This window comes from Apteryx rowi, unplaced genomic scaffold (genome assembly GCF_003343035.1).
Source record: "Apteryx rowi isolate R43461 unplaced genomic scaffold, aptRow1 scaffold_81, whole genome shotgun sequence".
In the NCBI taxonomy this organism is placed as follows: domain Eukaryota; kingdom Metazoa; phylum Chordata; class Aves; order Apterygiformes; family Apterygidae; genus Apteryx; species Apteryx rowi.
The window spans coordinates 137,926-153,091 of NW_020451105.1; the positions used below are offsets into that span (position 1 = coordinate 137,926).

The following is a 15,166-nucleotide window of genomic DNA, read 5'->3' on the forward strand; positions in this document are numbered from 1 at the left end:
GCAGCACATACAGCTCAGCTGGAAGATCATAATAAAAGTAATTAATAATAAAAAAAAGTTACAGGCTTCTCACAGTATTCTCCAGCCTATTCTCCACATCTTCTTGACTAAGTCAAATTTTACTAAGCAATCACTCCATAAAAGATTGAAAAAAAAAAAAAGTGGGTTTTAATTTTTTGGGCTTCCAAGTTCATGAAAATTGACTAGGTTCAAAGGAAGAAGTAAAGGAACAAAAGGTTGTAGCTTTACTGCAATATCTACATACTCTTTAGTGAAGATTCCTCGGGGCCCAGAAGGTGTAATATTGCTCGGATCTAGTCCATGAGTCTTCAGAATGTTGCGAGCGGCAGGACTTAAGCGAATCCTAAAGAAATGAGGAGGAAAATAAGCTATATAAACAATAAAGTTAACTTCTTTCATCTATCGTATATCAACAGAAATGATACACCATATGCTGTATTTCAGAATCAGAGCAGCTCCTGGGGAAGAGGAGATCTGTAAAAAGGCTGTGATCCTAACACTGAAGTCACACTGAACCCCTTCATCAAGTTTTAATGCAAAACTGAATTCAAAACATGGAACAATGACTCCAAAGGGGTCAAAATAAATAGCAGAAAACTCATCTCCAAATTTCCATCTTACAGCAGCAATGCAATATACTGGCAGATTCTTCTGAAAAAGGGTCACAGTATGGAGCCAAATACATGCTTTAAGATCAGCTTGTCCATGGTAACATAAAAAAAATGAGTTTCAGGATCTCAGACAAGAGGGTTGCTCATCTCTTATTTGTTTGGGTAGTTGCAGTTGCATCATTAATGCAGCCTAGTTTTAATTATGCCATTACCTTTATTCTAGCTTCAATTTCACCTTCTGCATTTATTTTATAGGACTGATTTAATGAAACAGCTGCTCTTTTAGAGAGCAAAAGTCATACAGATATAGTTGCATGATTCAGTATCTACTTTAAAAGATTAAATATCAAACCCTCCTGCAGTCAAATATTTCATTCATCATATACCTAAGATATACTAGTAAACCTGTGCCTGTCATCTTGACCTAGACAAGATATGGTTAGTAGTAACAATCCAGGCAGAAATAGTGCTCAACTACAAAGAACTGTACATAAGCTATAGAGTATCATATGTTACTTTATCATAATTTGATTTCTGAGATGAGGGGGAAAAAATAAAATAATAAAAAAAAGCAATCAACAGATTTCAGAACTCCTAGATATAAAAGTGGCAACATTTTCATAAAGTAGCAAGTACTTAGTTTCAAGTGTTTCACCCAGATTTCAGAACAGAATCACAGAATGGTTGAGGTTGGAAGGGACCTTTAGAGAGCATCTAGTCCAATCCGCCTGCTCAAGCAGGATCTCCTACAGCAGGCTGCTCAGGTATCCAGACCATTTCTGAATATCTCCAAGGATGGAGACTCCACAACTTCTCTGAGCAACCTGTTCCAGTTGTCAGTCATCCTCTTAGTAAAAAAGTTTTCCTCATATTCAGATGGAACTTCCTGTGTTTCAGTTTGTGCCTGCTGCCTCTTGTCCCATCAGTGGGCACCATTGAAAAGAGTCTGGCCCCATCCTCTTGACACCCTCCCTTCAGATATTTATACCCATTGATAAGATTCCCCCCTCAGCCTTCTCTTCTCCAAGCTAAACAGTCCCAGCTCTCTCATATGAGAGATGCTCTAGTGCCTTAATCATCTTACTGGCTCTTTGCTGTCCAGTGAAGTAGCTCCAAATCATTATTTCCTAAAGGAGACAATATTTGCACCACATTGAATTTTAAAAACTGTCCATAAGCCCTTGTCAAAAAAAGAAAAAGTGTCACTAATGATCATATCATTCCAAAGACGCCAATATAACTCTAACAGCTGCAGAGAAACAGCTGCAGCCCTGACATTCTTTAGCCCTGAAATACAAGACTTAATCCTTTCAAGTGCTTTTATCTTCCTCCTGCTACAGGTAACATTTGGGCAATGACCTCAGTTAGTTTCCACATGTCTTCCACCTGCATTAGAACAGTGTACGTGCTGATAGCAGAAGAAAACATAGCAATCCAGACATATAAAGACAAGGAGGTTAAAACAAACACGCACACACCACACCCTGCCCCCCCCCCCCACAACACACCAAACAGAACAGTTCATCAAGTAGCACATGCTACCAAAAATCACAGTTCCCTATTCTTTCCTTTAATAGGCTACGATTTCACAGCTTTTAGATGTAAATGCAATCAGCTCTAAATGGGAATTACACAGTTGTTTGACTTGGTACTGATTCTAAATGACACAACCACCATGACTATGTAGTCAGAATCTTCGCGATAGACTTCTGTAAATTCTAAAGTCATATTGTGGTTATGAATAAAACTCTTCAGTTAGTATTATCTACAGCAATTTTTAAGCAACAATCTACAACACAGACCAGTGATTTATACATTCCTGATACATGGCTAGCACTTTGGGCTTAATTTATTCCCCCTCTAAGATGTTTTCAGTACTCATGTTGCCCTGACAAATTAACAAAACACTAACAAAGGGCAAATAAACCCAGAGGCTTGCATTTTCCACATTACTCTATTGGGGAAAGGGGGGGAGGGAGAGAATAACTTGTTTTAAATATCAGAAAGCATGAGAGCTTGGAAAGGTTTTGGAGTGTGCCATTTGTTGTTTGTTCTTTTTTATAATTATAGGTAATTATAGGTAAACTGACCTTCTGGTGCATAAGTATTAGGGTCCATCATACAAAAACACAATTTTTCCCTCATCTCAAGTTTAGAATCCTTCATAATGCGATCACATGTCAAAATAAAAGCATACCATAGAAGGCATTCTAATAAAACTGTTTGAATTGATTTATTGGGCTTATAAACAAAGAAATATTCTGGGCAGGCAAGTTTTAATACTCATATGCACTTAAACAGCCTCTTAAATAACAGCTTAACACAAAATGAAATGGGACAAAGATTCTTTGATTTCAAAAGATTCTTTTTGGTGCAGCTCTACTGATGTAACTAAGTAACGATTCCATTTCATAGTGAATACAGAAACTCACTGCAGTTTTCCAGGGTGATGTTCCAGCTTAGGAGGGGCTGAAACTGAAGGACCTGCAGGAGTTGAGGTAAGCGCAGCTGCTGGTGGAGCCAGAGAAGATGGATCACCAGCATCAGCTGGTATTTCAACCGCCTTCCAGTCCTGTCCTTCTTCTACCAGCAGACCGATTAGTGAGCCCAAGCGTACATTTTTACTTCCTTCTTCCACCTAAATTTAAGGCAATGAGAACATTAAGTTATATATTGCACTGTCTAGACTAGTATGACTAAAAAAGGGTAGATGTGAAAATTTCAGTCATATTAATGACACTTTGTCAGGAAAATATCTCCAGTTCTATCTCTACTATTAATAATGAAAACTTGTGACTGAAATTAACAACAGTTGCTATTATAAAAGTATGGAGAAATATTAACTTATGCCCCAAAAATCCCATACATCTGAAGTTAGGACTCAGAATTCAAAGTGAGCAAGTTACAGGCTACTGAGTACCTCTAAGAATGCACACTAGCTACTGAAAATGAATGTGAATGCTGAATCTCCGGCAACTAAGTTTGAAAATTTTGAGCTAGATAGGGCAACTGTATCTTGCGATATCTACACCATACCTAGCATTGTTGCACTTTAAAACACAGCCTTGTAAGTTCAGAAGCTAAGGGACAAGCAAAAAAGAAAAAGAGACCAAAACCTGCAAAAACCACAACAATAGTAGTGCCCCATTACTTCTTTTTGAAAAGATAACATTTGACTCCTGTTCTAACTTCTCCCTGTAAAATATGACTATTTTAACACAACTCGTGCCAAATAAGAAGTCAGTCCACCAGGAAAGTACTAGCACTTTTATGATACGTAAACCACTGTTTTGGAGAACATCTGCACAGAAATCTGACAGAAAGGTAAATATGCTGTAATTAGACGGGATAAGGCAGATTTGTTCTAGATGTTCCTTTAAAACAAAAAAAAATGCATCTGCATCACAGCCAGAATAGCCCTGTGATGCTTTAGATCAAAGCATGGTGGCCACATCAATTTAACAACCTAATGAAGGGCTCCTCAACAGAGTAATGTAGGAGAATGGCAGTAGAAGTGCAACTCTCCATGCCCTCAAAAGAAGTAACATTCCCAGGGCATCTGGCCAGATGGCAAAATAGCCTTTTGGGACCACAGGTAGCCAGATACAAGTTAGATCGTACAGGCCGGATAGAACTGACCTCTAAACAAAGGAAACAGACATTAAATCTCTGCCATAAAGCCATACTGAGCACACCCTTGTCTCAAAGGGGGCTGGTATGTATCTGTAATGCTGACATTTTACAAATTACTAGTAGACATTAGCAAAACCTAAACTAAAAAACGGACACGAAGCACAAAATATTCAGAGTATCAGGGAGCCTATTGTTCTAATTACTTTAATCAGGTTTTCTAGATGCTTAGCAGTCTAATAAATAAGACAGACTGCTGTAAACCGTAGAAGCTGTCGTAGGCAGATGCAAACACAAGATTTTTATTACTCTTATCTAGGTTTGCTCTCTGCACATTGCTCTGATACTAACTCCACTAGTAGAACGTTTCAGATTTCATAGGCTTTTCCTTCTCTCTCCTTGGAAGGGTCAACACTAGACCAAAGTAGGAACAGGAAAGCCAATCTGAGTATGTTCTGATAAAACATTTCACATCTTCAGTTTTGTCAGTCCCCTTCCCTCCCCGCCCCCAAACACCAGGTTAATTTTAGTGTAACTCTTATTCTTTAACAGCAGTTATTACATGAAAAATCCCTAAGATTTAAATCAACATTTCTTGTGCTGATCTCTTGATGCATTCTTCTTCATTAATATTCTGAACTTCTTAGCTTCATTTGAGAGAAAAAGAAAGTCTGAAGTGTCAGTCAAGACTTGAACGTATTTTGTTTTTATTGAGATGAGTTTAAAGTACCTGGGGACGCAGAATGGCAACCAAAAATCCTGAACTGCTTAGGCTAATGCTGAAGAATCCTATCACAGAAAGACCCACTAATAAGCAGATGTGTCACTCCACAAAAAAGAAAAAAAAAAAAAAAAAACACACACACTGCTGCAAGCTATTCATATCAAATTACTGCCACTCATAATCAAATAAAACAGCAGCTTGAAGCCAGTGCAAACACAATCTCCCTGACCTAATCACCAAAACACAAGAACTGGGAAAAAAAAGAAACCAACATACAAAATACCAAAATTTTTCACTTTAGTTTTATAGCATTATCATACTTTGCACTGAACAAGGCATTTAGAAAACTAAATGTGTATCAAATCAGCATAATGCTCAGATTTTTGATACTGAGTCATACCAATGACAATGCAAAACAGGTAAAACCCATAACTTAAAAATACTTTCCATAACACATTAATATTTATATATATAAATTTATATTTTTTCTTAAACAGAATGGGAATAAACCAATATTTTTTGGCATGTGTTCTCTTTTCTTTACAAAGGCTTGTACATGTAATGAAGAACACTTCTATTTTTATAAGCAGTCTACATATTGTAACTGAATAGATGAATAAACATTATGATGCCTTTGTGGTGTCATGCTTTTATTGGTATTTTGATATCAGAGTACTTTAACTGTGCTATGAAGACACATGCAGAAATTCAGAGAGAGCTGAACAAACGTGCAGGAATGTTTCTACTACTTAGGCTTTTTTTGTGACCCAGCATTACATGAGCGTTCAAAGCCATCAACTGTCAACTCTCACTCTCTGTAGTGGGCCTATCGTGCTTTTTCTGATATTCACCACTCCTGAAGATGAATAATTATGTGAAAATTCCAGTTTTCCTAATTTTTCTGTGATTGCAGAGTTTATACTAAAAAAAGTCTGTTTGTGTGCACACGTATATTTTTATTTTAAACACACAGCCTTTGCAGCCCAAGAACTAGAAGAGACAAAAAAATTATTATTTTGCTTAATTTTTCACCTCCTGGATTTTTGACTCATGACTTCTACATTTTCAGAATTCACAATACCAGAAGGAGACCCCCTCTGCATAAAATCTCCACAAACTCTTGAATCTCAGATATAGAAAGAGCTGAAACAGAAGTATTGTGAAGCTACTTCCTCTGTGCAGCCACATATCCAAGATCAGTCAAAAGGATCGTAACTTTGCTGACATAGCAACAAAGCATAGATGAGCCAGGATAGAGAGAAACGTTGGAGGAGATTATTCCTCTGAATACTTAAAGTTCCCTCTGAGCTGTTGCCACAGCAGTACAGTGCTTTAGACACAGACACACACATCAAGGTAGATGTTTTTCCCCTGTACTGGTGAGAAACACAGCAGGAACTTACACTGGTCCACTTTACAGATGAAGGTTTATACAAAGCAGTTTCAGTTCATACCCATTGTCATGAAACATTTAAGGCATGATCGAGAAAATAGTAATGGATATTAAATCTTCAGAACAATCATTCATCCTCTGTTCTCAGTCCAAATTGAACTAAGAAGTATTTTAGGGAAAAAATAGGCAGCGTTAATTTAAGAAGCAACTCCACTGAAAGAATAATCACCATCCTGAAATTGCCCTAAAACTTTCCTTCACTCATTTAAGTTTTTACTGCATTTTATAGTGAAACAGATTTGATCATTAACAAGAGCTCCAGAGAGAAAAGGAATAGAATATATGCATGTGTATGTATTTTATTTTGCTCTTTCTTAAACCATACATACTGCACTGTACAGTCAAGAAGAAAAAAAACTTAAAAAATAATGAAACTCTAAGTTAGCTTAATCTAATGAACATTACATCTTTTACGGCATAAAACAGAGCTTTAGGCAAACAGTTTGTGTTTATCTGACTCAGTTTTCCCGTTCTGAACTCAGAACTGTAGTTGGCACCAATGGACATAAAACTGTTTTTCATTTCTTTTAGGAAATGAGTAAACTTGAGCAAATGCTGTCAACTCAAATGCATTACACTTATTCCTAATTTCTCCATACCACATCTAAAACTTCTGAGCATTCTTTGGAAGGATAGCTTTCCTTTCCAACAACAAATCGTCTCCCCCATCCACAAACCTAAGAGCTTTATGTTATAAATATCACACAAAAATCTACTAAATACCTAATACAGCACTGGATACTGCAGAAGGAATATTAAGGATCATACCTGAGATACGAAAAAAAAATTCAGAGAATTTCAGATCCTATTGCTCCCCTATTATTTCACTTCCCAAATACACCAGGTTTATGTAATTCTATAGTTCTCAAGAGACTGGAATAAGACCTGTGCCTACATTTACTCCATACTCCAATATGCAAGGTATTTGAAAAGCTCACCATTTCTAGATTCCCGAAAGGATGATTAGCAGAGTCCATTAAAGATTAGGTCTAGATAAAAATCTGTTCATGCTACTCCAGTAAAGCTGCCTCTCTTGCCCTAAACAACCTGAGAGACATTATAGCTATTCGCCATCTCCTTCTCAGACCCAGCTCTCAGTGTCTGATTGTTACTGGATGATGTGGATAACTTGACTAAGGTTGAATATCACTGCTCCACGATACTGCCTCCATCATGTAGTTGCTGGAGAAGTCTGGTTTTGATCCATTCCTCTCCCCTCTCCCCCTCCAAAAAAAGCACTCCACAACAGCAAAATACATGCAAGGAAATTTTGGAATTTGGAATATATTTAGAATATAAAAGAGGAAACAGGAAAAATACAACTTCTGAAATACTAATGCTACCCCTAGTTATTGGGAAACACTTGCTAAAGACACTTGGCACATCAGTACCGGTGTCTACTATTCTTTCCTTAACATCTCTCAGGGAAACACGCTAACAAATCTAACAAAACAGCATCTGTGAAGGCAGAATAGGAACTTCATATATATTAAAAAAAAAAAAAAAAAAGAGGAGCTTACACACTTTTCTGCTGAGGCTATTAGATGCAAAATAAGTTTCAGACACATTCCAAATTGAAGAGAATTAAAGACAGCAGAAGTATCACCCACCTAGCAGTTCTTAAAATAATGATATGAGGACTAAAAATGGATTTGAAAATTGAAAATCTGATGTGAGATTTTTCCCTGGAATAGCAAAATATACTCTGAAATTATTAGATGAGTTTCTCCACAGCTGAACACAAGAACTCAGGAGTTTCAATGTCTATTTCATCAAGGTGCCAAAAAACCCCAATAAACAAGCAAACAAAAAACTCCCCAAAAAGTCCAACTGGGGAAAATTACTATTAAACAATGCAAATTAAAAGAATGAAAAGTTTTAAGAAGTTCTTACTCATTTATACAAATTAGTGTTTAAAATGCAAATTATCTTGCAGAAATTACACTCAAATGATAATTTCTTATGAGATGCAAGTCCTGCTAGGCTAGCACGCTTCCCTTACAGCTGTTGCATCTTACATCCCCCTCTCCACAAAAGCACCTATTCTGATGTTTTCCCTTTTGCAAATGACGTTCCCCTCGTTCACACAAAAAAGGAAGATGCTAAACTTACCATCTCTTCTTAAAAATCTCCCATACAGAGGAACGTACTCTCCTTTTTACAAATGATAAATATGTAAATACATGCTGTTGTAAGAAAACACAGCTGTAGCAGGGATAAGCAACCTTACGTACCAACCCAGCTAGCTTGTGCGACAGCAGCAGAACCACAAGCCTCACGGTGGGCAGGCAGGGAGTCTGTCCAGGCCACTGCCTGCTCAGCAAACTTGTACTTAGTTATGTCCATTCTATGTTCTCCAATATAGCTAGATTGCAACTAATATCAATGTGTCTGCACATACTTCTGCAATCCACGCCTCTTGTGCAGATATTCCCTAAAAAAGACCAACCTGACCAAATAACATAATATCTTCTATAAAACAGCTTGCTTTCAACAACATTTTCTTTCAGAGCATAATCTTAGTTCTTTATAATTGTAGGACAGTTACTAGGATAACACCGTTTAGCTGACACCGATAATATGGGTAGGTTATCTCCTATAATTTTAATTAAACTGTTGTTTTAGAGCAGAATCCAACTTTCACAGATCTAGCCTAAAAAAAGGAGCATAGAAGAACAATTGGGATAATTATTCACCTTCAGTAAGAAAATTGTTTTCACACTTCATAAGATGTTAAGAAATGGATAGCAAAGGATGGATGGTACTGTGATTAAGCCACTGATCTTAAATTAATAAGGGAATTCAAATCCCTGCCTGTGCATGAGTCTCCTCTGCGACCTCACTGAAGTAATCCAAGTTCTCTATTCCTTAGATGCCCATTTGTAAAATACTATCTTAGTGCAAGGGAGTTAAAAAAATTCCAAAATTGTTAAAAACAAGCAACTGTACTGTTTTAGAACTAGAAATTATTTCAGAAGGAAGGATTCATGCTTCTGTCTCTGTAGGTACCTCTTCATACCACACCTTCCACAGGCTTATCACGTGCTGCCCAGCAAGTGGTCCCCCCACCCTGGTCTGGGTTCAATCAGACCCTTTATTTACATTGCTAGGCTCAAGATCCCCCAGCCCCGGCCAACTCCTGATTAGTTCTGCTCAGCACCTTTCCTGCGCAAATTTATCCTTTGCGATAGCGGGTAACCAGAACTGTTTACAGGAACCCAAATGAGATCTAACCAGTGCCTTGCACACTGCCATTAACAGCTTCTGATCTCTTCTAGCAACATCTTGACAGAAGTAAGACTAGAATTATATTTACTTTTATCACGAATACATCACACTGGTGACATGATGAGAGACATCATTTCCTCCTTTGTTATTTCTACCTGATATGTTCTAACAATTTAGAATAGATTTTTTCATTATTAGTCCCTGAAGTACAGGATATAGTTCCTGGAAGAAAAGTGCAGCCTTTTTCAGTCAAGAAGAAAATATCAAATTCACAAACACAAAAAGAAAAATAAGTAGACAGATCTCTTTGGCAGAAAAGGCTCCGAGATTACATAGGATTACAAACTGAACAGGAGTCATTGTAGACACTGTTGCAAAAGGGAAGGGCAAAAGAAGCGTGGCATATGTTACATTTATCCAAGAAGTGTTTCACCCTCTGAAGTGCTGAAGAGACTTTAGATAGAATATTTAATCCAGTTTAGAGAACCATACTTCCAACACAAATTGTTAGAGAGAGCCTGGAGAATCATAACGGAACATAGAGGAGTAAGAGATTTTAAAAACAATCCTTTTGAGGTTGAAAAACTTAGTTTTTTTCAATCTTGCAAAAGAGAATAACATGCAAAGATACGTTAAGAGTCTTTCACCACATAAATGACTGTGATAAATGGAATAGTAATCAGCTGTTCTTTGTGGCCACTGCAGTAAGAGAATACATAAGTCAGCTTACTTTTGTACAATGATTTACTTTCAATGATTTTTTTTTTTTTTTTATGTGAATATAAAACAGTGTCATAGTACCTAAGGACTCTCTGTCAGGAAATGGTCTAGGCAAATTTGAGCCATCTTCTGTATTGGTAGTTGCATTAGTAATGACTTGTTGTTTTCAAACCCACACATCTATAGCTCCTGGACACAACACCTTACACTGCCAAACTTCATCCCTTTTTATCCATCCTGTCATCAGAATTTTCTGCTGTTTCCCATTCTGATTGTATTCTGACCTTCTGCATTATTTCCCAGGTTTGTACAGCAGGCTAAGTGAGTCAACCTCTCTACTTTTCGGAACTACAAATGGAGTTAAGTGCCAAGGACAACAACTGCAATATTTTCTGGAGAAACTTTACCGGTAACACTTGTGGACCCAACAAAACCACAGTCTTCAGAAACACCCTAATGCTTCTGCGGAAAGCCAGTCCCAAGGTTTTGAATTCTTCTTCCAGCTTTCCATGCAAATTTAATTTGATTGTGAAATACCTGTATCGACACATGAAATGGTGGAACACAGCAAAGATCAAGAAAACGGATATTTAAATTTCAGAGCTATTTCATTTTTCTGAATATACTAAGCATCTCTCCATAAATCCTATTATATTTCAATTGAATGCTATTAAGCTTTTAATAGTCTCATTACCAAAAATTACATGTATATAAGCAACATTTGCAGGGCAGTGTTTGATACATGTTTTTAATGTGGAACTACAGAACAATCAAATTTGATTTTTAGATAAAGTCCAACAACTACGTAGAGTTGTTAATATAAGCATTCATGCTCAGAAACATGACTGAAATACTGGATATCATCTCCACATAAGGATTTAGAGTATTGCACAGAATTAGAAAAATCTCAAGCTTCTTGTATTTACTTTTGGATCAAAAGACAGGATTATATAGACCTAAAATGGATGAAGAACAACTTTTTTTTTCAAAAAAGAGATGGATTAGTTAAAATCTCATTTAAGCTTGACAAGAAATCATTGCTTGGTCTTTACACAACTTTGAAAAACTAAAACTAAAAATACTTTTAAGTACATTTCCCCATAAACACAGTGGAAATCTTACTTTTTTCTTCCAGCATTTCAGATGCATTGTATTCTACAAAATATTTATAATTTGATATTTGACCCCCATACGTTCAGAAGAAAAAGATTTTATAGCCTAAAAGGAATCATGTTTCATTTTGAAATCAGATTTTTATTTTATCATTAGGTTCTGAAAAACTGTTTTAAGAAAAAACTAGCAACACTGGTATGCAGATTATGAGTTAATATCCCTTTAAACAGATTATGCACAACAAAACCATTTTAAAGAGTATTACCTTTCATATTATCTTAAATAATGGTAAAATTAAAATGGTAAAATGTTTCTACCATATGGTAGAGTTTTAATGGTAAAATGTTTCTTTAAATGGTAATTTTAAAAAGTGTTTCTACCATAGAACATAAAGGATCTCAGGGAAGAAGAGAAAACTCAGTGAAGACACGCGTCTCCCCAGTTCATGTTAATGAGCATTTAGTTAATGAAAATCTATACAGTAAGTTCCCCTGAGCAGGACATTTACCTCTTAGGAAATTGGCAACGGCAATTACGAAAACACCCATATGAACAGAATGCCTAAACTGGAGGAACGTTCCATTTAAAAACTGAAACAATTCTTAAGCTCAAAACTCCAGTGAGGCAAAATATAACCCCCAAACTAATTATAAAACAACAAAAAACTTTTAGAAGCCCACATGCATCTCACCACCTACTCACTAACGTTCTTTTTAATTGTATGCCACTGTTCTGCAATGAGAGCAATTTTCACATTACAAGCAGCACACGCACAGGCTGTCAAAGCTGCTGAAATGGCTCTATGAATTGTTTTATCCTTCCTGAGGTGTTAGGAATTGTTGCTTAGTGATTCCTGATAGCGTTAACAATTCAAAGTATATGTTACCCACTACCCAACTGAAAAATATTAACAATTCTAGAAGACATTCATTACTATACAGTGCAGATCCAGCCCAAAGGTAATAAGATCTGCCTACCGAAATGTGGTTGAGACCGCACAGACTACCTATTACTATTTCTTATTTAAGCATAATTAACTCAATATGAAAGAGAAATAAAACAAAACCCTTTAATATACAGGTCTGACTAATACTGTGAACTATAATATATAATAGATTAAAAGATCTTTTTAAGCTTTGCATGTGAAAGATGGAAAAAACATATGAAAGCAAGCAGAATGTTAATAGTGGTGTATTTCTCATGAGTGATCAAGCCTTGCACCATAAAGGCAACTGCAAATATAGGTTCTTCTGTTTAATTAAAAAAAAAAAAGTTATCAGTATTGTCACATGCATCCCTGCCTTTTGCCACCACCAGCCACAAGAGAGGTTAACCATTCTGAAGTGGTATTATCAGGTGAATCTATTTCAGTAATGAAATGTCAAGAATTTAAAAGAAAAAAACAACCACAAATGAAACCTAGTAATTCCCATTTTGAGAGAAACAAACTGACACAGATTTCAGTAATTTGTCTACAGAGAGGCAGCAAGACCAATCTCTGCCCTGCTCATAAACAATACTAATTTAATTCCTTGATTGTCAGATTACATTAACTACAAGAGTTTCAGTCTTCCCCAGGAAGAGATATACCTTCCACATTTACTTACCTATGCCTTTTTTATTTTACTAGATCAACCAGTGCCAAGACTATGTAAGAGAAGCTATTTGGAAATTCCACAGAGGAATCAGGGATCTGAGAAAGGAATTGAGAATAGGGAAGACTCTCACTCTTGTGGTTGGAGGATCTGTCAATCACCAGATAGAATTCCTGAAAAGCTCATTTTAAATGTATTACATTATAGGAATTGTCTGTTGTTTTCAGGCTGTCAAGCCAATATACAGACAGCTGTCAGTGGCAGGTGTTCTACACAGCAACTATACGATACTGCCCTCTATCCCAATCAATCTTCCATCAGAACAGTTTGTGCGGACACTCTCTAAACACTTAACAGTCTGCAAGTTTGGCTCTGTCACCAATTTAAAACTAACTTACTTTGATTAAGCTGTCCAGATGGGATAATGAAGCACTACACTGCTCTGTAGTCAGAGCTCCTGCAAAAAAACCCGATAAAGCCCAACTGAAGAATTTTACAATACAGTACTTATAAGATAGTGCCTCATTACACAGGACTAAAAAGCAAACCTTAGGCAACGCAGGGCTAGAACTAAGTCCTTCATCCTGATCTATGCAGTCCAGTTGTTACTGCTTCCGTCTTGGTACAGAACAGGATTTAAAGCCAAACACAAGCAACCCATACATATATATTGCCTCCTTCTCCCTGTTATATATGCACATACACACAAATTCATATGCACTCCAAAATGATATTTAGAGAACTTCATATTGATTCCAGTCCTCGTTCTTTATATTAAACCTCTTCGATGCAATTTTTAAAAATGTAGGAAATTAAAGAATTGCCATCTGGGTCAGTCCATCTAGTATGACGTTTCAGCTTCAGCAATGGCCAGCACAAGAGAATCTGGTATGGAAAAACCACGCATCCTGGGTAAAGTACAAGCCAATATTCAACCCTACAACTAATTGATTGCAACTTGTTTTCCTCTAACTCAAAGCAAGAGCTGTAATAAACTGCACTATTTCATGGACAAAATTCATAAGGAACAAAACGCAAAATGATGCAACTCAGTCCTGCTAACTGAAAATCCATTAAACATATCTAGCTTAGCAAATTTAGTAGTCCAGTACTCATACTGATATAAACGTCGCGATTATTTTTCATTAGGAATGCAAACAAGTGCATTATTTTGAAAGCTGAAAAGAAGGAAAGTTAACTATTTTTGAGCTGATATGCTCATATGAAATGACATAATCAAGACAAATTACATCATCCTACTCAGAAAGACAAAGTTCCTACCAGTATTTTAGCTAATATGCCATCATCACTTGATTCCATGGTAACCACTGCTTTGTCCGTTTCAATTTCACACAAAGCATCTCCAACATTCACTGTTTCACCTGCAAAACACAACAAAACTTAAGAATACTTAGTCTAAACTTCCTTTTGGATTTACTTAATTACAGAAGAGAGACATTTAACCAAATACTACCAACATTTTACGTTCCTAATACATTCCCTGGATAGTAGATATCCAGAAAAAAAGAAAAAAATCATTAATTGATATAATCTCTTTCATTTTCAAATAAAAACACTAAGATTCAGAGATAAAGACTGCAGCAGCAGAACACTGACATAACTCATTAAATCTCAAATGACCATGTTTAAAGCAGGTTTTCCAAGAGGAAGCACACGCACAATGAAATTGATTTGCACAAGATGACAAATCAGTAGCATAACCAAGAATATAACCCTCAGCCTTCCATATTCATTGCTAGCCATAAATCAGAGTAAGCTACTTAAAGCTATGATTTCTAAGATACTGGTCACAAGCAACAATTTTTGTTACTAAGTATTATTTTTTACTCCAACAAAGATTGACACAGTTAACAGTTCCCTAATTTGTATGTACGCTATTAAACATATACAAATAAAAATCTCAAGAAATTGAATCACTTCAAGCAGCAAGCCCACAAGCTTGCTTCCTAAGCCTCTTACACAGCCAGAGAAAGGTCTTTTTAAAAAACACACATTTTGTGAAATAAGAATATGCTTAAAAGTTAGAAGTAGCTTTTTCTATATTACACAA

General features: G+C 36.3%; 1 protein-coding gene across 8 annotated transcripts in view; it reads right to left on the reverse strand.

The window, feature by feature from the left end:
- The window catches only part of PDHX (pyruvate dehydrogenase complex component X), a 67,313-nt gene that overhangs the window by 32,208 nt on the left and 19,939 nt on the right, over nt 1-15,166 (reverse strand). For 7 of the 8 annotated variants that reach the window (XR_003257380.1, XM_026089319.1, XM_026089315.1 and 4 more), the window contains 3 exons: nt 14,377-14,477; nt 3,065-3,270; nt 266-364 (listed from right to left, as the gene is read on the reverse strand). Coding sequence is in view for 7 of the 8 variants with exons in the window: in XM_026089319.1 (XP_025945104.1) it covers nt 266-364; nt 3,065-3,270; nt 14,377-14,477 (406 nt within the window). In the remaining variant the exon portion in view is untranslated. The remainder of the gene's footprint in view (nt 1-265; nt 365-3,064; nt 3,271-14,376; nt 14,478-15,166) is intronic. The other variant, XM_026089316.1, reaches the window with a different exon arrangement.